General features: G+C 36.9%; 1 protein-coding gene across 1 annotated transcript in view; it reads right to left on the reverse strand.

Annotated features, from left to right (window-relative positions):
- Positions 1–1,337: 1,337 nt before the first annotated feature.
- Positions 1,338–26,119, reverse strand: part of TACR3 (tachykinin receptor 3) — a 41,510-nt gene continuing 16,728 nt past the window's right edge. Inside the window, exons 2-5 of the mRNA XM_013951857.2 lie at positions 25,048–25,236; positions 23,408–23,558; positions 4,122–4,318; positions 1,338–1,653 (exon numbers count right to left, since the gene is read on the reverse strand). Of these exons, the coding sequence (XP_013807311.2) occupies positions 1,338–1,653; positions 4,122–4,318; positions 23,408–23,558; positions 25,048–25,236 (853 nt within the window). The remainder of the gene's footprint in view (positions 1,654–4,121; positions 4,319–23,407; positions 23,559–25,047; positions 25,237–26,119) is intronic.

Raw genomic sequence — 26,119 nt, forward strand, 5'->3', positions numbered from 1 at the left:
AAATAAATATTGCTATTTATGTCAACTTTAGAAATGACTGGAATTAATGGAACTAATTCCAATTTTAAAATCTTTTGGGTTAATTTAACTCTTTGCTAAATCATACCTCTGAAATGAGTGTGGTGCATGCTTTGCTACAAGATAGCCTTTGAATCAGGGTCTTGCCACAGTCACATGAGTTTTAATCTCAACTCCACAGCTGTCAGTGAGGTTATCCTGGCTTTCAGTGATATAATTGAGATGAAATTTTGATTCTCAAGTCTTACTGGTAGTTTGGCCACTTTCTCTAATTAGAACAACAACTTTTTGTCCCGGTAGCAGAAACTTGTCTGTGGCTGGACATGCAGTTTTGGTTTCATCAGAGCAAGGTGAAGAGGCTATTGGTTTTCCTGTAGCCCTAGAGTGGTCATTACTGTCTTCCACAGTCTTCCTAAATAACATATGCATAATAGCTCCTTGATCTGATGCTGTTAAAGTGTTCTGGCTGAACCTTTACCTTTTCCAGCTGCTAACACCACATATGTCAGACTAGATGGTTTGACTGAACTGATCTAGGAAACTGCCTGTGTAGTAATGCCCGACAAATCTTCAGATGCAGACAGAGCAGTATTTCTGAGTGCGTCTAGCTAGGGAGAAATTTGGAAGAATTGCCCGAATACTTTTTCCTGGTGGAGGTGTTTCATGCTGAAACATGTGACTATATTTTCTGCAGAAAAAAGGGCTCATTACTACTACTTCTTATAGGCACATATCCAGTTTAAAAGCTTTTAGGGAATTTCTGACCTTTCTAGTCAATCACTAAGCTCCTCTTAGGGTCACAGACTTCAGCTTGTCTTTTTGCCTGGGGATAGGGTCAAATTGCAGAACAACTGAATAGATTTGGGACTTACCAGGTCTTCATTTTTTAACCAAAATCTTATGTAACTTTATTATTGTAAAATTAATAAACACGTAATAGAAAACCTAATGTATTTGAACTTTAAGTAAAACATCCTGTCACAGTTCAGTAAGTGAAACATAAATGCCACAGGTCAGATACAGGTCAGCTGAGACAATGTTTTTTATGCTGTTGACTTGTTTTAAATAATCCCTACAAACATTGCTATGTACAAGATACAACTTTGCTTTCAGAGAGATGCATACAGATGTCTTCAAGTTTCTCTTTTTCTCCAAAGCACAAATGTAAGTGATGCCAAGAAGGCTCACGATATTTATAGCTAAGATTCATCAGTGGAATTATGTTTGCTTTCCTGTTGCATGGATATTTAGTTCCAAGGAGAATAGGATTGTTTTTCATGCGTAGTGCTGCCCTTCTAGCAGCCATCACCAAGAAATGCTTAGGAATAATCATCTACTGATATGTATGGTGAACTGATGAAACTTGAGGTTGTAGAGATGGTCTTGGAATTTCTGCATGAACAGCCATTAAAGCTCGCATCCCTTGGAGCTACTTTTTTCTTACGGTTGGCCTGGGAATTAACTCCATCATTAGTGTCGAACACTACTGTCAGGCTGGACTCCATTCTGGACACAGCATATAGGCTGCTTTGCCGGGTGGGATGAAACCTGGCTGCTTGGAGCTCCAGCTCATCGTAGCTGGACACCTCAATGAAGGGGCACCAGCGGAAGGCTCGCTTGAAGCCAGCTCGGAACCTGAGAAGAAAGGTGCTTGGTGAGAGCCTACGCTCAGTAGAGCTGGCCGCAGACCTTCATTTGAAAACATGACTTTTGGGGGAATATGTAGTACTGTGTTGACAGGACACAGGTACTCAACTGATCGCCTGGCCCCTAATCCTCTTTGTAGTGAAATCAGTGGGAGTAAAGCTTGAGTAAGTCTGAGCAGGCAAAAAGTGAATACTGGATAACAGCTCATTTCTGTTTCTAATTTTGCATATGCTTTCTCTGCATTGTAACATTGATATTTTCCAGTTACTCAGTTTCCCTTCCTTTGCCCATGCTTATAAATTGAAGACCAGCTTTCATAGCATTGCCTCAACAGAAATTGTTTTGATTTGGCCAATGATGAAATCTGCATCCGTATTTTTATCTTCTCTCAGCTGAAACTTCACAGCACCCTTTTCTCTGACATAGCATCCCAGCTTCCAGATTCCACTATCCCTACTATGTTTTCCTCTGTAACAGAGACACTTAAATTGAAAATTATGCAAAATGATATAATAACTAATAGTTATTCCCATGAATTACTTGGCAAATCATTTGTAATAATGGAAAAAATCCCAGAAAAATATATAAATATATAAAATATATAAAGAATATCTAACACAAATAGAGCTTTAATGAAGGAAGTTGTAAAGAAATATCTTTAGGCTTTATTATTTTTCATATCACCTTCTGTGCTCTTTCTCATTTTGGGCTTGGTTTTTTTTCCTCTTGAAATAGTGCTCTTTCTAGATACTTAAATAATATATCCTAATTAGTGTGGAGATGAGGCTCAGGTGGGTATTGCAATCTTTTCTGGTGCTAGATCCAACACAGGTAACAATACTGCATGAACTGACCTGAACAAATTCCCACCAACAAACTGTAATTTCCCACTGCATGAAAAGGAAGCAGACATTCAGTGTTTTTCTTGAGTTAAATTTCAAACTTAATGATAAGAAAACTCTCACCAATATTTCATTCTTGCACTGAGTTCTGAACAAGATGACCTGTAATGTATCTCAAAACTATGAAGATTTTCACTGAATTATATTCTTTAATCCAGACATTTAATTTTGCAGAGTACAAATGTCAATGTGTTTAAGCCATAACAGAGATGATAATTTTTTATGAAAAACATCTTTTGTAACTCTTCCATAAAAATGTTTTTGAAGAAAATGGCAATGTTTTAGAGGTGTTGCAATAATAATTGAGAAAATATGAGGCCTGATTCTTCCTTGCCATGGATTTTGCCAACACAAGACACCCAGTGAAATCCCAGTTCCATTAAAATTAATGGGAAATTTGCCATATGCATTAGGATTTCATTCTGGCATACTAATACTTTACCTTCTCTTTAAACAGACGTAAATGATCAGAAGTGGCAAAAGGTTATGTGAAATAAGGCATTACCTTGACATTTTAAAAGGCCATTGATGGTAGGCTTTGTAAAATATCCCAAAAAGGAGGAAGACTCCAGTGTTGATACACCAGTAAAGGCTGGGCAGGATTTGGTCACTGTTTTCAGGTAGACTCTTTTTGACAGGTATTGGATGATCATTATTGGGATTTTGTAAGTATTGAAAAATATTTGCATGAAGCTTGGCAGCCATTAGGCTTGCCCCTGGCTACTCTTTCTGAAGAGATTTCAAATAATATTTGATTGCTTATTCAGTACTGATTTGTACTGACTGCATCGGTGATCAGTTCATTGCTCTCAATGGTCTTTATTCGGTAATACTGGCAAAGATCCTGGTCCTACAAGCTGAAATTAATATTGAGTTCCTTCTGCGATCCTGAAGTAATTTCAAACTGCCAAATATCTGTAAGATCCCACTGAACAAGTGCAGTGCCTTTGAAATTCACAGCACAATGATTTATGTCTGACTTTTCAGGCCTAACCATCAAACAGTCCTGTAATTTAGTACTGAGTAATGAGAATTTAAACACCCGTTTTATTAGCCTGTTACAGACCTCAGAGTTTACTAGAAATCTAATGGTGGGGTATGAAATACACAGTAAATCACATTTTATATTGTAACCTTCCAGCACTGCAAAATATGTTCGTGACTACAATTAGTTAGCAAACATATAGATTGCAGTGTATGGCACTAATAACAGTCTTTATTTTTGGCATATGTTTAACAATTAATAATCCATTTTGGAAGTCCAAGAGTAGGAAACTGCTTATGGGCTTTTAAATTTTGCATGTAGAACCAGGAAGGGCTGGTTTCTGAATGCTGAATTTTGCTCTGAAGTTGTAAGTAGACCGAAGTATTTACTGAAAGCGTGCATTTGGTTCTTTGGGACTAGTTTCAAGTACAAACCTAAAGGAAGATTTTTCTGCCTTCCCACTGACTTGAAGTCTATTAAAGCAGAGATTCATCATCTTTTATCACACTTAAACCATTTATATTCTTGTTAAAGTCATACATACCAACTGTTTCATAACTATCTCTTACCTCTTATTAAGACAGCAGTAGATAATGGGATTGTACATTGTAGAGCTCATGGCAAGCCAAAAGCTGGCCAAATAGATTTGCTGAATGTATTTCCACCGATTTAATTGTTGATAGATCCCGGTAACTATGAAGTAAATGTGGTACGGTAGCCAGCAGATGGCAAATGTCAGCACAACCACAATCATCATTTTTACCACCTGAAAGATGGAAGTAATAATGCCATTTTATAATATACATTATCCTTTTTTATTCCTAGCACCATTTCATCATTTTGTTGCATGGTTTCATTATTGAAGTTAGTCAAAGCAAAGATGAGCATGCCTTTATATCGTTTTCCTTTTAGTCTGACTTTTCTGCATTTCTGTTTGTCTTTTAAATTTAAAAAAAAAAAAACTTTTTGCTGGACATCCTCCTTTTCCTAAACAAAATAGCATAAAAAGCTTCTCTAACATTATCCATCTTGATATATGCATACTTTGCCTACTTTTTGCATACTTAAATTTGGCTTTCTAAAATACTGCTATTTTTCTATATATCTACACATGGAATAAGATTATAGGGTGTTTCATTTGGACACCTCATTGTGGCCTTTATTGACCCTGCTGTCCTTTTCTTTGCAATCCAAAAATATATTCCTTACCCCCAATTATTAGATGTGATTTGAGTTAACAGTAGGTAGTAGGGAATGAGCATCTGCATAATCCTCTTTAATTTCAGAGGTCACCAATTTCACTGGCAGGTGATCATTATTGGTTGTTTACTGTAGGCATTGTAGCATTTGTTACCTTCCTTAGTTTCCAGTAAAACACAAATGAAGAGGAGCTTTGTTTTGCATTTGAAATGTGAGGGAGAAAAAAAAAGTTGTGAAAATCATGGAAGATTTTCACTACTGTCTTTCCCTCTTCAGATATATCAGCTACTAGCCCAGCTACCATTTTCAACACAATACGTCACAAATTAACACAAAAAGTTTTAATCTGTGTAGGTTAAATGAAACCAAACATGATAGATCTGTACTGGGAGGATCTCTTGTTCACTTGTACTATGAATATCTACATGTCTTAGGTTGCTATTTTTTGAAAACATTAGTTAACCTAATTCATTCAGTTTACATATACATATGTATACATATGTATATGTATGATATGTATACATATGATACAGTCTTTAACTCATATCACATCTTATTGTTGCAAACATAAAGCAATTTTTCATTTAGTATCTGGCACTGATTTAGAAGCCTTCCTGCTGGCTGGAGAGTACTGTACAAAATTTTAGAAGATGAGAATGCTTATTATCACTGATGATCACTTAATATACAAAAGGTACATTTGTCTAAACATACAACAACATCAATAATTGATTCTTCCAAAGCACTTTGCATCAGTTGACTGTAAAGCATTTGAGAAGGAAGATCGGTATTATTATAAGGGAAGGCAGCACATCAAAATGTAGCATCACTTTCGCCTTCTGTGAGTGTATATTTGTATGTCTCTATCTAGGTGTGTATAGATGCATATTGGACTATATGTGAGGGTACAGACATCAATGTGATTTTTTTTTTTGAGGGAGGAAGAGGTTGTGACTGTATGTGAATAGACATTTCTGGACTAACTTATACATCTGAAACAATACCATAAAAAATACATTCTCCTTAGCAAGGCTAACAAAATTGTTGACAATTTCCTCAAGTAGAGACAGGCATGCACACAGTACAAGACAGCACCTTATAGCTCATGCTGTGGTTCTTGTCCATCCCCTTGCTCTTTCCAAATGGTGATCGATAGCTGTGAACCGGAACTGCCTTCAAGGTCTATAAACCCAGGGCACTTTAATTTGACCTGGTGTAAATTCTGATGAATGAACATAAGTGCCAGTAGAGGGTTAAGCTCAATTAGGACATGGGGAAAATAAGTGAAACAGGCTTAGTATGAATTTGCCCCCAAAACCTGATTGTCTCTTCCCTCTACACTGATGTTTCACTAAAAAATCTCCAGTGGCACTGTGCATGTTCCACTGCAGAGGATAAAAGAAAGCCTTAATAGTCTTTTTTGTTTGGTGTATTTAGACCTGTGGCACTGATGATAACAAAGTCCTTTTATTTTCTTTCTTTCTAATATGCCTATTCTGCTTATTTTTTGAGATATTACCATTTTTCAATTGCTTTTTCCTCTGTTCCATGTTGCATAGAATTCATTAATAAGTTTGCTCTTGTGCATTCAGAAACCTTTCTAAAGCAAGCAAACCAGAAAATTACTGAATTCAGTTATGCTTAATCTTTAGCTCTGTTCCTGCCACCATTTTGCCATGGAGAGCTTTCCAAAATCTGTGATTGCAGTGGGCATCAGCAACCTGCACCTGGGTGGCACCAAATTCTGCTAGTGTTCTGCTCAATCTCCCCTTGCGTACTGTGAGCAGCATGGCTGGAGGAAAGGGGTGTTCTTCTGTTCTGGGACTTCTATTTTTTGTTAAAATGAGTTGTACTGAGCCCGTTGGCAGTTGTGCAACCTTTAGGGAAGTCTTGAGACTAGATTTGGAATATGATGGAAAATCAAAGCATTTTATATTTTGATTTTCAGCAGCATTTCCTGTTGACATTGATCCTGCAGAGTTCTGCCTATGCCTAACAAAAGATATGTCTGTTAAAAAAAAAAAAAAAAAAAAGTTACTTCATGTGCTTTGCAGTCTTGGCTGTCCCTTTAAGTCCTTTCCCTCCTGAATAAGCAGCATTCTTTCATTAATGAACAGTACATAATGAGAACAAAATGCATTTAAAAGAACAAAGCAGACATAGATTTATTGGAATTGGAGTTCTTGGGTTTGCTTGTGCTGTGAAACATTTGATGCTGTAAAAGGGAAAGGAGCTAAAAGATTCTGTTTGTAGAGAGCAGGAAGTATGGGTTTTTTTCCTCCTGTTCTTATTCTGCATGAAAAATAGCTAAAAAAAATTAGTTGGATTTAGATACAGCATTGAGAACAGCTCTTGCAAGATTAGGAGTAAGAGACACACTTTCCAGAGAGAATTAATTGATGCCAGGGGGCTATAGCAATGTTTAGAAATATTCTCATTGCAAGACATTGATTTGCCATCAATATCTAAGACTTAGGCCAGAGAATCATTTCATTTTCAAACTGCTTGGCAGCTCTTCATTGTCTTTCTAAGGCATCTTTGATATTGCTGCTTCTGCAAGGTCAGGGACTTTGCTTCTGTCTTCATATGCACCAGTTTCACACTCCACAACTTCATTAATTTCAATAAATTTTACTCCTGGGTTATGGAGATGTAAGTGAGAATCAGAGCAAATACTTTGAAAACCCATGCTCTGTAAGAATGTCTTCATTTACCCGTTCATGGATATTATTTATCCATGAACACAACTCAAACACGGTTATTAAATGCCATTCAGAAATAACCTCTGGGAGCTGTAATGTGTTTCTCTTTCTACTTTGTGCTCTTTGAGAAGAATCAAACTACCAAAATAACATTGCACAAAGTATTTCCCCCAGCATGCTAGCGTGCAATCAGTAGATCTACTTCTCAGCCCTGGGGACAAATATGTACACACTTGCACACTAAGCACCAGAGAGAACGGAACAACATTATGTCTCTTTTTTGCCCCACAACACTTGCGTGGAATAAACGATGGTCTGTCTTTTGCAAGAACATTAGGATTTCAAGGTAACTCTACTGGCATTAGTACAGAGATTGGACTGTTTTCTGAGATATCAGCTGCTGTAGTTTCTCTCATAATTTTTACAAGCTCAGGGATTTTCTGTGCTCCTTTAGCCTGTAGCAAGGATACATTCCTAACAGGTGAAATAGATGCAGGTTTTGAAGGAGAAAGAATCAGAGAGCTTTAAAGTGCAGGAAGTCTTTCAATCAAGTAGGACACATGCCAATTTCAGTACTCCACAGATTATTCCTCTGATTTCCACTTTTCATCCATTTTTTTTTTCTGAGTTGTGTAGAAAAAAGCAACTACTTTTCCATTCAGTTTGCATGGCCCCTTCATACAGACAGAGTCCACAATCACTTACTTTGTTATTTAAGTAGTAAAGTTGAAAAAAAGATTGTCTGGTCTTGTATTAAGTAGTTTAGCATCAGATTGCTGTCTTACAAATGCTGAAATGTTGTTTTTTTCCCCCCCTCAAAATCAAAGCAGTTCTGACATTTTTCTTGAACAGACTTGGCTACTGCCATTTTTAAATTATACTTTTCTGATGTTGCATGGCTGTCTGTACTTCTCCTGGAAATGACTCTTCAGAATTTTGCTGAATGAGTTTGCTGAAGATTGGTTCTCTGAGGCACGATATTGGAGGCCTATAGGTTCAGCATACAGAGACTACAGAGCAGGGAGAGTGATACATAAGGCCTGGTGCAAGTCCTTTCTGTCTGTTTTTGTTTTTTTGAGTTAAATTCGTAAGTGGAGCATGACTGTGACAGTGACCTTGACAATAAGATTCTCTCAACAAATTCAGAATTATCCCTAGGAGTAAGTCTTCTAGTCTTTTTGTTGTGCTTTTTGTTCTGAGTAGAGATGATTTTACAAGGATCTCATTTAAAAAAAAAAAAAAAGTGGCCACAAGTTTTACATTACTTTATACAGCAGAAGTGTCTTGATTTCTCATAAGGGACTGTTAGATATAAGACAATACGCTAACATCTGCTGTTCAGATGATTGCTGTAATCTGGACTACAAGTAAAGGTTGGTGGCCTTGGATTATTGTCTTACTCTTCAGCATCGGGGAGCACAAGGAGTTCACATTTTTGAGAAGATGACCCAGAGTGGCTGTTGTGAGAAGACATTACTGAATATGAGTACCCAGCTGAGAACTAGTGCTGAAAAAAGTGAAAAAGCTGAGCTAGTGCTTTTGCACTTAAAAGTCACGCCATCACTTATTTACAATAGCCTCCTTGTGTAGCTATGCCCTAGAACAATTAATGGTGCACACTTTACTGCTTCTGCGTGCTTCCAAGCAGAGGCGAGATTTAGTGTGGGAGAAACACCATATTCGCATTTCCCTTTGTTTCCCCATTAGCAATAGTTAGTTCTTAAGTCCACTTTCTGCCACGTTTTTGAAAATGTTCAGGGACCTTTAATCCTCATTGGAGACTCTCCCAAAACCTTGCCAATGTTTTAACACTCACTTGAGTTTTCTGTATAAGATTTCAAATGAATCAGCACATAAAAATGAATTTTGTTTCTTGAGAAATAGAACTGATATTGAACAGTGAATTAATAAGCAAATAAGGCTATGCTGAATTATGCAAATGAATTATGCAAAAATACTCATACATGTTGGCTGTTTTATGTGGGCCTAAAATGAGATGGGGACCCGTGGTGATCTGCAGAGTAGGCGTACAGGCTGGAAAGCCTGTAGTCTTTTGGATTGATTTCTTTCTAGTTTATTCAATTGGGGGAATTAAATAAGTGATTTATATAATTAGAAACCTTTTTAATGTTTGCCATACTTTATAATTTTGGCATCGTTGGAAGGAATGCAGATTGTTTAATACAGTTTGAAAAACCTCTTTTTTCTTCTTCCTGTTGATAGGAATAAAACTGTGTTGCCTGAAGATGAAATGAGTCATTCCTGGACAGTACTTGTTAAAAATGCATGGCATAATACTGTTCATAAAAAACAAAATAAAAACAGTTAACAGTGTTCTTTTATTGTCATCATAAATATGCATTTGGAAAGGTAGTAGTATCTTCCCTTCCAAATGTTGAAGCAAAAGCATTTATTACCATCCAAGAGAAGAAACAAAAAGCAATAATGTCCACCCAGTCCTATTTTAATTTAAATTGAGTTAAAAGTAAATAATTATGCTAGTGATGTCTGAGGTTTATATTTGGCATTTGATGCACTTGGTTTATTTTTGTTATTCCATAAATGACTATATGAAGTTATTAATTTATTAGGAAAAGTAGACGTGTGTCTCACATGTAGGACACTTGGAAGTGTTGCCTCAGTAAAAATGAGGTATATGCTCTGGTCAGTTACGTTTGCTAAAACGTATCAGGAGGGTCATTGTCCTGTCAGCATCTGCTGTTTCTGCTTCCATACAGGCGTTTTAGTATTGCCTCCAGTGTTAAGAGTATCTCAGTCCTTGACCATAATGGTCAGCTTGCTGATCATTACTGCACCTGTTTGATACTCTTGTGGCATAAGGTACAAGCCAACCCGTGCCAGGGTGGCTGAATCTATTTCCAAAAAAAAGGTGCTCCAAAACCTGTTGAAATCCAATAAACTCTTTCCATTCATCCCAGAAAGTGAGTAATGATATAAGAGTGTTTTGGATAGGTTGTTTACAAGACTGCAGTCCAAAGACTTCTAAAGCATGAAGCTTTATAGGAAGCTTTATAGGATAGAAGTTATAGGATTACATTTGTTAGGTGAAGGTATCAATAGACAGAAGACATAGACACCGTTGTGTAAAGATTATAATTTACTCCTGCTCCTACAAGGCACGTTTGGAATATCAACACTTCTCTGCAGTTCAGCTTCTGCCACCGGTTGCCATTTGTGATGACTGTGGGCTGGTTTGCCCAGTTTTCACTTTGTAACTTTATGCTGTAGCAGAGGTTTAGTGAGGTCTCTTACTCTAGGTGTAAAGGAAGTAGTCATGTAGCCTTCTACATGAACTCAAAAAGAGACACGTTGAAATAATGTTTTGTTTTTAAGTGAATAGCAGCATGTACTGAACGTAAAAGTGTATAAATGCAATGCTGGTACTGCGACTCTGCTCTCCTGTACAGCTGTCAGCACTGCAGTCCTCCAGAATGACTGATCTGTATCACTTTTTTTGTATTCTTCACCATCCAGGTTGGGCACCATGACAGAAAGATCAACAACCTCAAAGCTCATGCAAAACTTAATTCATTCGTGATTTCCCTACATGGACTTAAAGAGGAAAGGGCTTCCTGTAATCTGTCTTACGTATAGGGCTATACAGGGGGAAACAATTTATCACATTTAACAGGACAACTTGACTGCAGATTATGTGAGCCACATTCAGAGATGAACTGAGATTTTCAAGATTTGCTTGTATGCTGGTGAAAGAAATTATTTCGAACTTAAAGAACATATTTTGTCCTGCAGGTGCAATATTAAGGTCATCTGTCTGGAGGGTCAGATGCCATACTTGAACCAGGAAGGAACTGGTAGAGGAAAGAGAACTGTCTGAAACAACAAACCTATCACAATCTCCATGTGTTTAAAATTTAAACAAATTTTGAAGGAGAGAGAGATTTGATTTTCATTTGGCTTTCCAGGAGGTATCTTAATTTTATTATTAAGAAACAGTTCAATTCAGCAATGCATTTAAAAGCACACTAAATTCACATCACTGCCTAAAAGTAGAGTCGTTTGTTGAATTCAGACCTTTTTGCATTACTGTAATTGATGTAGGATCCTCGTTTGGACGAGTATACCGGTTAATCTCGATTTTTCTCCCCTACTTCCTAAACTCATGATTTTTTCTCCATTTAATCCAATGTATTTCTGTTCTTAAAAATATGAGGTGCTGTTAAACTGACCTAGTTGGCCTAGGACTGCTACCAGACTTAATATTTTGCATGAGGTTTCTACCACAGGTGATGTGAGATACAGAAATATAGAGGAGAAACATCAGGGATATTTTAAGTGCATACTCCAGAGCTTACTCACTGACCATGCAGGATCAATCTGTTACCTCTGCTACTGATCCAGAGTCATTGCCAGCTGTGTTATAGGAAAGGAGGTGATAGCCTTAGGATATTCCTCCTTCAAAAAAGAAATGCAATTGCCCGAGCTCATACAGTTGTAATCAGAAACCTTGTATCAGTCTGTCAGTAGGTACTTACACTCTGCAAGATTTATGTACGGTATGCAGCCAGTTTTACAGTTTGGTGCTCTTTTACACTGTTGTGGTTGCTACTTCAGGCATAGAGGACAAGTGTGGAGTGATGCATTGCCCATTCATAGCTGAATTTTTTGGAAAGGTTGAAAGACAATGAGTAAAAGCTTGTGCTGCTGCTGAGTGTGTTGTAGCTCTTTGGTCGTTAGAGAGTGGAGTACAGCAGCTTTCAGAATCATCAATCAGTGTATTTCATTATATTTAAGTGTTTTAATGCAATTTGGAAAAGGATCAGGAGATTTGATTTTATTTTTACCACAACAAGGTAATAATTATGGGTGAATTCTTAAATGAATTGCCGAAAGGCCTGTAAAACCCCAGGAACAAAAGAAAGCCTGGTTAATTGTCTGAGTTTCTGTAAAGGAGAAAGGATGAATCCTATCTTTTTGAAGTTTTAAGCCCATAAAGTAGCTCTGTAAAAAATATTTTGGTTATGGATAGTTAATTTTGGTTTCTTTTAACATGTAATGGAAATAATTTCCCAGTGTCTTATGTCCCAGTCTTCCTTGGGCAACTCCTGAGTATGTGAAGAGTGAGGCTATAAAACCAAAATTACAATATACAACATTGAGAGTTGCTTTGCTCGTTCCCTTGTTCCTTACATTTCCAATGGGTATTTAGTTCATATATTGGATAATGGAAAAGATTTAATAGCTTTTTTTCCCCAAACTTTTAAATAAGTTTTTTTTTTCTCAGAATATTGGCCATGCTGCCTAGCACTGGTGGAAAAAAAGTGGAGGGGGAGGGGAGAAAGAATATTTTGTCATTATATGGATTGTGCAAGAATTTCAGAATTTAATTAATGGTAAATTAAAAAGCCCACATCAAGTTTTTCCCTCAGTACTCTATTTGTGTTCTTGTTAAGATTTTTAATAGCTAAGGGAACGTATTATTGATCAGAATAGTAAGAGATCTGTTCTTCTGCTAGCACTTTTACGAGACAGATATTATTCATGTGATATTATGGCCCTTGTAACCCTTTAGGAGCTTTTTGTAAGCATACATCAAAATAAAGAAAAACATCCCTATTCTACAAGCTTTTACCTGTAATAGCAGTTACTCCCAAGTAGCAATTTTTACCCCTGTTTTAATAGCAATCCAGCAAGTCTGAGGGGTGTCTGTCTTAATGGCTATGGGGCAATTGTTCAGAACATGTTAGTAGAGCACTTATTTGCAGTCTGATCTGATACTCTTTACTACATAAACAGTGCTGGAGCACCCAAACAGAGCCATGGAGAAGAACACCAGACAATTACCATCAGTTCTTCACAGAAAACATGCTACATCCCCTTGTGTAACTTCTGCAGTGTTACAAAACTAGTTTTAGGCATGTGTAACAGTTTGTGAAATTAGGCTCTAGCTTTATCAGGCCTGGTTTGCATGTAACATGTTAACAAATGTATTTCACATTTCCTATAAATTGCCAGAGTTAGGTATATCATAGTAAGAGTTCCCCTGAGGCAGAATCAGAGACATTGTTGCTAGTTTTCACAGGTAACTTTTAACTGTTGCATTTCACTAATGAGCAAGATTTGGGAAACACTTTTTGCCAGAAAGGTAATAGAGATGAGAATCAAATTTTTATTAGAAAGCATTTAACAGTAATTTCCCTCCCATCCAGGAAATGTTCTTTAAGTGTCAGTTTTGAGACTAATCTCATTTAATATATTTACTGAGGAGCTAGGGATAAAAGAATAAGAGCATGCTAAATACATTTGGTGAGAATACACCGTTGTGCAGCGTTGCTGATACAGAGGTATAACAGAGGAAGAACTTGGATGTTTTCAAAACTTCAGGAGCAGAAATGCAACTACAAAGTTCAAAGTGCTAATCATGCACTTAGTGTAGTATCTGTAGTGGTTGTGTCTCTGACTTGGGACATGGTAATCACAGATTTCACAAATAGAAACTGGTACTGTGCTAGTTTGAGGGATTGCTTGACATTGCTCTTCTGTAATTAGGATCATACTCAAAAAAATTCTGGGATTTGCTGATTTGGGGACTAATAAAATTTTCTGGTGTGAGGTGTGGAGTTACTTGTTGTGAACACATGAGGAATAGAGCAATATAAATATATTGATTCCTTATGGCATGACCAAAGAAATGTGATGAGATGTTAGGATGTTCCAGATGAGACATTTTCAGTGGAGAGAGGAAAGTGTTAATACCACTATGCAAGGCCATGGTGAGACTTCGTCTCTGGCATTCCTTGTGTGGTTTTGATCACTCATTGTATATAGATGTTGTTATATAAAAGAAGACTTGCTTGTTTCATTTATGTGATGAATGTAAATGAAGGTCGAGAGAGGATATGACTATTTATGCAAACAGTTGCAGCAGCAGCACCAACAAGGGATAACAGTTAATTAAACTAACAGAAAATATTGATGTAAGTAAAGCTGTCCATAAGTAATTTAGCCTGGAAACTGGAACGCTGGGGGTAGTGAGATTTTGGAACACTTTAAATTAGAAGTAGTGGGCCAGAAGGCAAACTGATTTTAAGATGGAGCTTTTGATAGCAGAAGAATTCTGGGTTGCCTGTGATGATGGGCATTAGGCCCTGAGGCTACTTCGAGTCCTATATTTATTTAACTTTTTAATATTGATAGATACAAAATAACATCCAAGGAATAAGAGGAGAGAGCTCTGGACAGGGTTCAACATCTGGTGCCTTGCAAACTAGGGATGAGTTTGCTTTTGGAAGGGCCATAAAAGCAGCTGCTTGTCTAGTCCCATCTCTCCTCGGATTTGATTCAGTAGAACTTTCCAGAAGGGTTTTGGAAAGCTTTAATTACATGACTGTAAAGGACGCTGTTTCATTTCACTGAAATATTTCACTTTTCCTGGGTTTGTATATCTTCTTTTCTCAGTCAAAATTAAAAAAAATTTACAGATACATTTTTTTATATGAATAAGATTGACAGTTATCAAAGCAGACCATGAAAAAGAAAAAAGCAGTTCAACCTCAGAGAATTCAGTTACTATAAATACCTCTTTGATGCATTTACTTGACAGTGGTTACCAGTACTGCATTTAGAGCAAATGATGTAGCATGGTCAGTGTGAAGATCCTGTCTTACTTCTGTCATCAGCAGTGCTATCTCACCCACTTTATGACTGCTTTATGATAGCTGAAGTGCAGATGAAGCTTTGAAAACACTATTTTAGAGGAATGGAATTGTTGACTTACCCAATGACTTTGCTTCCTCATGCTTGGTACTAATTTCACATTTCATAAAACCAAAATTAATTTTCATTGAGTACAGAACCATCTGGAATGGTCCATTTGTCCTTTTTTTCCCATATAGAGAAAAGAGGCTATTGGGGCTTAATGGTCTAATTAATCTCAGTGTTGATTTTGATGGTGGCAACGTATGCTTGCATGACCTGTCATAAAGGCCTTGTGCGTTGAGATATGGTCCATGTTAGCACATCTGAACAAGTGCTCTTGTCTGGTTCATGTTATTAGTAAAATTGGCCTACCTCAGTAATTTCTAGTTTTGCTGCAAATGTTTTTTGTTCTTGAACATGCTTTAATATATCCATTGATGTGGCTTTACAAAATAGTATATATTGACAGTGCAAAGTTACTGCTTCAGATTTTGACTTAGAAGGTGCAAAGCGCTGAGAATAAATTTTGTACCACTAGAGGAATAATAATGTCTCACTAACCACAGCATTAACCCTTTGACTTTCTTCTTTTCACACTCCATTAGAAATAGTACAGTGTAATCTAACAACAACCTGTTATCTTTCTCTGATGCAGGGAAGAGGTTTTTTTATGGTGAATTCTAATGAGGAAATGAAACATTAATTTTGGAAATAGTATTTTAGGAGGTAGTGATCCTCAAATGACATCTGAGTCAATAAGGAGAATAACCATAATTTAATGTATGTGACAGTCACGTGGTTAGGAGACTGTAGTGATATGCTAGCATCACGCATATACTTCTGTGGTTTATTTCCCAGGGGAACAGATTACCAATCTTAGTGTATTTGCACAAGCTAAATAGCTGTTAAATGGCTGTGGTCTAAATCTCTCAGAGAAAACCTGCCATTTAATTCAGACCATACAGCAATTCTGAAAACAGACACAGTAGGTGGGTGGAGAGAAAAGGCCCCCTGTAATAAAAAAATAAAGGAAGCACAATGGAAAATATTTTAAGGTACCACTGATTACATTTACTTCTAATCTTGAAATAAGGTGTGAGAGTTCAGTAACAGATAAAAAGTCTAAACTAGTGCAAAGGAGGAGAAACAGATGATAACTGGAGTTCATACAGATTGTAGGAAGGACCAGATCACTTCTTTCTAAATGAAGAAATCTAAGACATGAAATACATGCACAGGCTTGTGTATCTATTGCTTATAGAGCTGTTAAATGGGAGTATCATAACTGAACTTGAAACTAGGCAACCTTTACCAGATTTCAGGTTCAGGACTCTTGATTTGGATTTGTTCTTTAGATCTGAAAATGCTCCTGAAAATTCCTTCTTCCTGGATTGTTTTTTTTTTCTTTAATCAAAATGTGCCAGTGTCAAAGACAACCACAATAAAACTGATGTTTGAGACTTGCTTTGTCTCACTAATACTAAATGTTCAAATTGTTTTCATTTCTAAAGTAGTTTCACAAAGCATAAGCTGTATGACTAAGGTGAGTCTAACATCAGAGGAGACTGACTTTAAAAATATGAAATCATAAAATAAGAATAGTTTTATAAAAAGGAAAAAAGAGAGATTCAGAGCTGATCACTTCAGAAACTTTTAATTCAGTCGCTAGTACTGCACGTAGAAGAAAGGCAGTGGATGAGCATGACAGGTTATTTTGGTGGTATTTTTGTAGCACCTTGAGCTGCTTAAAGAATAAACAAGCATTTGTTTTTAGGTGTATATATTTAGGTGTAAGGACAGAAATCATTAAAAAGCATCTCTTATTTTTTTGGTTACTGACTGACAACAATGCTGTGGAGTGTACAGAACTGCTGCTAGCTGGAGTAAGTTGTCCTTCAGCCTGGTATTACTTAGTCTTTTTTCTTTGTGAATGTGCTGAACAATGCTTGCTAAATTTATGAATGTCTACACTGAGGTACATATTCCACCATGATAAAGCTTTGGCCTACATGGTGCTAATAATGAATCAATGCTCAGGCTTGAGGCTGAAGGAGAGGATCCACAATTTATCTGTAACTGTATGAAATTTCGGGTACTCGAGCAATACGGCCATCCCTATAACAGAAACCATAGTACTATGTCTTTTTGATCAGTGAGACCATCTGTTGTCAAAATAGGGTTTAATTCCCCAGCTCCCTCTTCTTGGTTGTTTTTGTTCTAACATACCCCTCTCTTTTTTCTCCATTTTATTTTCATTGTCAATCTGTGCAAGATCAAAGAGTAGGCTTATTTTACAGAAGAGGATTTCTGGTGGACCAAAAAATTTTACTGGAGGTTATTTTTGGCATGAGGCATGTAGTGGTATTCATAACAAAATAAGTTTTTGCACCTCATTATCCAATGATACAATGGGTAGGTTGACTGAGAAATACAAAATCAACCAAAGTGAAGAGGCTGTGTCCCAGGGAGAAGCACGCATACCACTTTTCGTATGTTTGCACAATTCTGGAACTGGCTTCTTGTAAGTATATATGCAAAGTGCTACTACACCACCATGGCAGTCATTTCCATCCACTGAACACAAGCACAAATGAATCTACAAGGTGCAAAGATTCATGCCCCCTGAATAAATAAATGATAGGAAAGACAAGATGACCATATAAGTCTTTTCCACAGTCTGCTGTTACATGGCCAGTTTATATGAGTTGTAACCCAGATGCCTTCCTCCTATATCTGTGCACTACAGGATTTGCATAGATAATGCAATACTCTTTGGGCAGATAATGTCAAAAAGGGAATATTTAGAAATAGATGCAGTCTTGGTAAAACATAACCTGAATAAAGGCCAAAAAATTCTTTGGTTATTACTGTCTGACTTTTAAAAAAACATTCATAAGTGATGATTCAGTATAGACTGAGGGGTGTTCCATGCAGATTTGGGCTATCCCTTGACGTCTGTAGTAGAAACAGAAAGCTGTGTAGAACAGTTGATTGCAGCTGGTGCTTTCAAAGGACATTAGGATAATCAAGTTCTGTTGACTTTCTATGGGATTAAACTCTTTAACTCCCTTATGCTTTTTTTGAAAATGGAATATAACATACACAAGTTCTTGGAGACTGGAGTGCTGATCCTTATGCTGAGTAAAGCTGGGACAATATGGGTTGCTTAAATAACTGGGAAAATGTTAAACTTACTGTGTGTTTATATAGTCCCCTTGGATAGCAGTTATTTTCCAACCTTGAGGAAGTCTGAACAAACATCTAAGATAAAAGTGGGCTTTCAAAATTGCGTTGGCAGGAAATAGGAAGTCACATGCAAGACAAATCCTTGGACCTAGACTGTCAAAACTTTGTTTTTCTTGTTGAATGCAAACTTCCAAATGAAGTTTTATGGAGAGGTCAGTATCCAACTAGTGTGTCTATCTAGACTTAGTGATTACTTGTTTACAGTAAGGGTCAGAATTATTTACCATATGATATGTGATTTCATGTACTGTTTTCATTACCTGTTTTTGGTGAATAGGCTTTAGACTCTGGGTATGATCTTGTTTTTCCAAATCTATGTCAGCTTTTGTGGGTGCACATAGTTTATTCAATATCTCATGAGTTTTGATATTACACTGTAGTGTTCTGAGCTTTGAATCTCTCTTGCTTTTTCATTTTAATTTAATAAAATCTGCCCCATAATAAACTGTTCCATAATGGCACAGCTCAGCTTCTTTCAATTAGCCCTTATCTGCTACTGTTTACTGTCAGCAAAAGTATTATTATTTCTAACTAGTATTTTTCTTATTTCATGCAATGTAGTATTAACTGTATATTAAAATGATTTCACGTCATGTATTCATATGCTGGAATAAAATGGAAAATCTGCCTTTTTAGTGACACTGAACCTCAGTGAGAAGCCAGGAGTATTCCCTCAAACATAATACTCTGAGTTTTATTTCTATAGCTGTATTTCTATGTGAAAAAGGAACATAGCACAATCTTTCCTGGGTATATTATTTAAAATCATTGAGTTGAGATGCCTTTTTTAACATTGGTTTGTAGTCCTTCAAGACTTCACCTGGCTACTTCTGTTTATCTAATAAAAGCTTCCCACACATTAATTTTGGGTGATTTTTGAATTTTCACCTAACCATTCTGACCCTGACTTGGAAAGCAGATTGTGCTGTTTTCTTACTAAATTTGGCTTTTCACACTATGTAATATTTGAAATTCATATTCAGTGGTGTCCCTCTTGACATCGTCATTCCTGAGCAGTCCCATATTGTTTTAAGCATCTTTTCTTTTCAGATAGCAGTGTTAAAAGTTTTCCCCTTTTTATTTTCTCCTCCACTGTGTTGCATGTACTGTGTTAATTGATTAAATAGATGCATTTGAGTGTAAATGAATATGGGATATTTACTTTTGCTATCAATATGTATATAAAGCTTTGCAAATTTTCTTATGTAATTAGGCTAGTAAACCTGACCATCTCTCTAGTGTCTCCTGCAATACTATGAGTCACTAGCAAATACACATTTGTTTTTCTGAGCTTGTATTTACAGATTTGCAAAAAGGTTTTGATGTGGGAAAAATATGGCTTTTATTCAACCTCTCTTGCAATAAGGAGTTGAGATAAGACTATAAGCTGACTGTGTCAAGAGAAGCAGAGACTACAGGAAGAGGCACGGCTGTGGAGGAATCATGAAAATTGCCAAAAAAGATGCACATTGAAGGATCATTATCATGAAGTTAACAGCTAGAGGTAAGGAGAATTGTAAAGATAGGATATAAAAGTTAAGGAGAGTATTCCTATTCTTTCTATTCGGACAAGGTAATAGTATCTTCTGCTGTGAAAAACATTATTTTGTCAGAGGAATGTAGTATCAGAACTGCATCTATTTTGACAAAGTCAGCAGTAACTGATTGATTTAATCTTTGCTGGACATGATTATCCCCTTTTGCAGGTTAAGTAAAGTTGGAAGAGGGATTGGAAGGGAAGGCTGAATAAAATAAACAGGGTTTAGAGACAAAAGCTGAGAGCAAATCTGGGTATTTGCATTTGAGTGTGAAGAACACTTCGGCCTAGTAAAATTGATAGTAACACTGTAAGCCACCTATGTAAACTTAATTTGTGTCTCACAGTACTGAAACTATAATTCCATCTTGTGAAAATGGGAGTTGCAGGAGAATAAAGCAGCTGAACATCAGTCTCGTGACAGGAGCTTTAACAAAAAGGAGTAGTGGCTGCAAAGTCCCCACACATCATAGTTGTTTGAAAGACAGATGTCAGGCAAACTTAAAGGGATCAGTCCCTGAGAAACTTGATCTGTCAAGAAAAGAAAAATGTGGTTTAAGTGTTGGAGCACGAATCAGGACAGAGCATCACTGAAAATGGACTGAGATCTGAAGCTGCTGGTCTAATGCTTAGTCTAGCCCTGGCATGGTACATTTTATGAATGATAGGTAATTGTCTGTTCCTGTCATGCAATAGCATCTCCCAAAATGGTTTCTCATAGTAGTAGTAGTATTTTCATGCACTTCTGAATTTCTAAAAATTTCAAATCTCTGACCCTTAAAGATACTAAGCAAAACGTTGTGTTGCCCAGCTTGTAGTGTGTAGTGTGGAATTCTTTGAATTCGTTATTATTTGAGGTTGCTTTCAGAATAATTTGGGGTGCCTTGCACAGCTGCATATAAGACATGATGAGAACGTCTATCAAACTGTTAGTTTCCTCAAGCTTCAAATCTTTTCTTGGAAAACATGATTTCTTTAAAAGGTCTTAAATGAACCATTCACTAACTGGCAGCGTTAAACACCATTTCAAACAATCCTAATCAAACATCCTTTGCACTGCATCGTTGCATAATATGTAACATACAGTCTCCTATTTGGTATTTCCCCTTCATTATAAGTGCGGTCAGTACAGACTTTCCATATGCTTAGATATCTCTATGCTAAATAGCAAGAAGAACAGATCATTTCTTCGTTTTAATAAAGGAAAAATGGTCACTCTGTTATCAGGGGCAGGATGAGTGATAGCTTAGTTTGGATTCTAGTCTATTAATTTATCTCCGTGAATGACCAGTTATGATTCATCTTCCCAAATACCAGTTATTTCATGAATCCTGTCTGAGAGCACAGCAGTGGAACTGAATAGTTGTCATGGGACTCTGCTGATAAAGTCACTGATGCAGTTACAATATATCTGCACATAATTTAATCCCCATGTTGCACATATTGAAGGCATGTATTCCACTACTCTCACATTTAAAATCATTCAATGAAGGATGCTATTCCTTGTCTCTTGCATGTATTTAGAGTTCGAAAGATTTGTTGTTTTCAAGGGCTTTAATTGGACTCTTCATAGCATACAGTGAATACCAGCTTTTTTCTTCAGAGACATTTAGTCTCTTTAGACATAAGCTGTTCATTTTACTTAGTCTTTATGATGAAAGGTGCTGCAATTCTGGGATCTCCTAGTTCTCCAAGTTATTGCTGTTAATAATTTTCTTTCCACACTTACTTTTGCAAACTGTATTTGTTACACAGTGATTTCTCAGTTTGTTTTCACAGTTAGGCCCCAGACACCCTCCACAGAGGTGTTTTTTTTTTTTTTTTTTTTTTTTTTTGTGGTTCAAAAGGCAATATTGGAAGTGGCACAGTTAACTGACCAGTGAAAATTTTTCACTTGCTTGCCTTCTGTAGGAAAGATCATTTCATACCTTTGGAAATATATTTTTTGATAAGTGGTAATGTGCATGGCAGATACTTTAATGGTAATGTTGGACTTTTATGGATAACACTGAAGACTTAAAACATGATCTTTTGAAATGCTTTCAGCATTTATGGAAATGAATCCGGTAGTTCAACCTCAGGACTAGTATGTAAAGCAAACTGGTTAGTTTTCCAGGATGATTTTTTTGTCATTATCTCGCAATTCACATTCCAAATAATCTTTGAAATATTGCAAGGCAATAACAGTGACAATACCAGTCAAAATGTATTTTGCTTTCTTAAGAGAAGATGGCGCTTTTCCCTCTTGAAAGAGCTGTGTAAACACCGAAACAAATAACCTGTCTGGTGCCGTGGGAGAAATTGCACATCACACTGTAATCCTGCCTGAATATGTCTACCATTCTGACAATTGAAACTTGGCATTGAGGGTTTTGCATTTGTCTCTAATGCATCTGAAGATATATGAATGAGAAAATGATACTAATCTTTCCTTTCGTATATCCTCTGCCATAACAACTCTTTCTGCGTAGTGTCTGGGCAAAACCACTTTCGTATTGCTGGCAGTGACCTGAAAGAAATGGGAGCATCAGGGTTCCCCATTTTTTATAGAAGATCTCCTATTGACTCAGGTATGGGGTGGTAGCAAGATCAGTGTTGCATATGGAGATGTCCAGTCAAACGTACTCACGGTGTCAGGAAGAGAAACCGAGCAATTGAAAATGTGCTCATCAGTGCAAGTTAGGATTCCATCTTTGGATACCATGGTTACAAATACAAAAAGTTGAACACATTTGTATGTATGAAAAATTATCAGAAATTATAATCCAGTGAGCTTGCTTATTATTTACTCTGCATTTTGATGTTTTAAAGATATTTCTCCTGTGCAGTTAAGAAAGAGAAAGTTATAAAAAAGGATTCTTCCTGACACTGAAACATCATGAAAACTGTTGTCAAACAATCATTTCATAAGCAATGAGCAGTCTTATTAGATTAGGCAATACTTACAATGGAAGAAAATTACTGGAAAAAATAATTTATTGTTTTTCACACCAAAAATGGTTTTGATTTCAAACCTAAGTCATTCATTATTAACAGGCTGATCAGCCCTCATCTCAAAGATGCCTCATCCTTAATCTACTGAAAATTACAGTAGGATTCACTTTTTTTTCAGTAGGATGAGAAGCTGGCTCAAGAGGCGCTAATGCTTTGATAGCCCATTGTTCCAAACCCATTCTTTTGTTTCTGTGAAGGCTAAATATGTGGACTTAGTTTCCAATATCAGATATACTACATGCACCTATAGGTGGATTAAAAAGTTAAAATTCAAACATTGCCTTTATTTAAATAAAGAACAATGAAGTTAGAAGAAGAACAGCTAGTGAACATAGAAGACAACTTGTCAAACTTAATCAAATTTTTTATTGAAGTAGATCTCTTATTGCTATTGTTTCAAATGACATTGTGTTTCTGAAAGGAAATACTGCCATATTTTGCAACCTAATTACACATGATGTTAGCAGGATTCACTTAGTGAGGTTTAATGGAACAGTACCTTTCTCTTAGCTTTGAGCTGCTCATGATATTTGTCAGATGTGTCACCTGGGATTTCTCCTCCCCAGAGGGTAATTCCCACTATGCTGTAAGTGATGCCCATGACAAGCAGTGGAAAGCAGTAGACCAGCACAATCACAATGACATGATACCTGCAATGAAAAAGCATTAAGCTGATAAGTGCTTTTGTAGGAGCTACTCAGAAGGAATGTGCTATTAGAAGTCAGTAGTGCTACTATAACACAAAGCATCTTTTATATTTATTTGTTAGTCCATGGATGGAGAATTGGGGTAACCTTTGCCTGGAACTGTGCCCAGCTTGACAAGCTGTTCAGCTGACTTGCTGCTTTCACTGCCTTCTTGAAAAAGTCTCACAGGGAACTGCAAATTTATTTACATTTAAATGCAAGTGCTTTATGGGCTCTCTAGTTTTGATTCTGAACTTGTACTGGCATAAATTAAGAATGACTCCATCAAAATCATAGTTAATAACTGCATATCTTTGTCCATAACTAGCTGAATCCATTGGAGTATTACACAGCCAAGTATGCGAAGGGCAAGCTGGGGGTTTTGAACTCTAGTCTGGACCATAAATGAAAGAGGAAAAACAATACTTTAACAGTGTATTTATACAAAGATGCTGATAAGCATCCTGTGTTACTTAATGTAAAATATGCCTTCTCATATGGCAGATTAGTTGCCTATGTGCATTCAGTCATCTCTGCTGAAGTATGGGGGGGAAAAAAAGGTACTGCTTTTTCTTTCTGTTAGTTGCTGGTTAAATGCCATCTTCAGATGAAATCCCAGTGAACAATCAGTGAAGAATCCCCAACCATCACTAAAAGTGACCTTACTGCCCTAAAAAGAAATATCTGTGGATGGCTCCTAAACTGATAAAAATCATGTATCATCAGAGCCTCTTTCATCTGCCTGAAAGAGAGAAAAAGGTCACATGTGATGCTAGGTGGTTACACAGTTTTTCAGCCTTGAACACAGAGTTCATCCTTAATTCCAACAAAGACATGAAAGGGCAAGTAATTCTATGGCTAAGTAACCAGTTGTTCTTAATTCTGCCGGAGGGACAACCAGGATATATTGAATTTAATTGATGGTTATTCTGCACTTTCAGAAACTGGAACTGATTACAGGTTTGGCAGGTCTTTTATTCAGTCAGATATCTAAGATAATCCTGGTAGTGTAACAGAATGAAGTGGGAAAATCCAACCCTCTCACAAAGAGATACAGTGGAAAATTTCTGATTAGCTCAAGGAGAGGCGGGAAATGCTTGTTTTCATAGTTAGGATGAGCTGGAAGTTTGCTTTAAACTCCATGTTCTGTCCCCATTTCTGAACATCTTTGTCTTGTACACAAAGAGCTGTCTTAAGTGAAGCAATGATGGTAAACGTGCAGCATGGGACAGAAAATGCTTATAGAAATTGAAGAGAATAAACAGTTGTGTTCCATTTATCATTTAAATGCACTGTCTTCCTAGTTTAGAAAGTCTGCTTTACATCTCTGAGTGGTCAGTGCTGAGGTAGTTAATCTACATGTGGAGTATTTGCATGATACTCTGCAGCTTTTGCCAAGTACATTGCAAATGTGGACATCACCATGCACAAGTTTAAAAGAACAAAAGCTTACGTAAAATGCTGTTTTGGACCACCTGGCCATGCTACATAGCAAAGAGTTCTCCCAGGCATCACCTTGGTTATGGAGTAGAGGCACTGGGGAAAGGCCAGCAGGACAGCCAAAATCCATATGCTTCCAATGACCACCTTGGTAGCAGTTGCAGAGAGCCTGGGTTTCAGGGGATCAATAATGGCCATGTACCTGTAAAAGAAAACAAAAACCTTTGCATGATAAACCTTCAGTGATAAGCATATATGTAGAAGTAACCAAAGCTTAGGGTTGGGTGAGGGATATAAACAGATAATTGTCATCCTGTAGCTCTAATGGAGTTGTGCTCTTTGTTTGGTTCAGCTCCCATGAAGGAAGTGCTGGAAGAAAAGAAAGGTTCACTGAGTATTAATTAAAAGTTATGGGACACCTGGTTAACTATGGTATATCACTGCAGCAGCTATTTCTCAAGAAGTTAGTTAATCCTGTCATAGAAGAACCTGATTCAAAAGCAACAAGATAGCTGGATTCTCATTTGCTCTGCTACATAATACAGGGTTTGTCTCTAATTAAAAAAATTAACAGCCATGCTGTCAGGATTATTAGTCATCTCTGCAGTAGCTACAGGAACCTGATAAGTACTCATGCATTTTGTTAAATAGACGTAGGCTGACTTCAGGTAGTTGGCTAAAGAGCCCCAGACTACAGCTGGTTTATACACAGATAGAGAAAGGAGCCATATGAGCTTTGCTTCAGGCAATGTAGGAGGGATAAGAGCACTGAGAGAAACATGTGCATAAAGCTTGAAAACGTTTCATTTGCTCTCTCAGTTCCTGTATTGTGAAGTAGGATAGCATTGTTTTGATTCACTATAATTGTATTGGCAAACCATGTATGCTGATAGCTTTTGGACATGTGAAAAATCAGTAAAAAGGTTACTCTGAGTCATTACAATTTAAAAAGCACAGTAAAAAGAGCAACAGGAAGACACCAAGACAAGCAATAAGAGAAAAACAAGTCCTGCTTTCTGTCTTTTGATCTATGTGTAGATTCAAAACACTGAATTAACGCCTTTTCCACTAACTTCGCAGGTCAC

Source organism: Apteryx mantelli, chromosome 5, assembly GCF_036417845.1.
Source record: "Apteryx mantelli isolate bAptMan1 chromosome 5, bAptMan1.hap1, whole genome shotgun sequence".
NCBI classification, from domain to species: Eukaryota; Metazoa; Chordata; class Aves; order Apterygiformes; family Apterygidae; genus Apteryx; species Apteryx mantelli.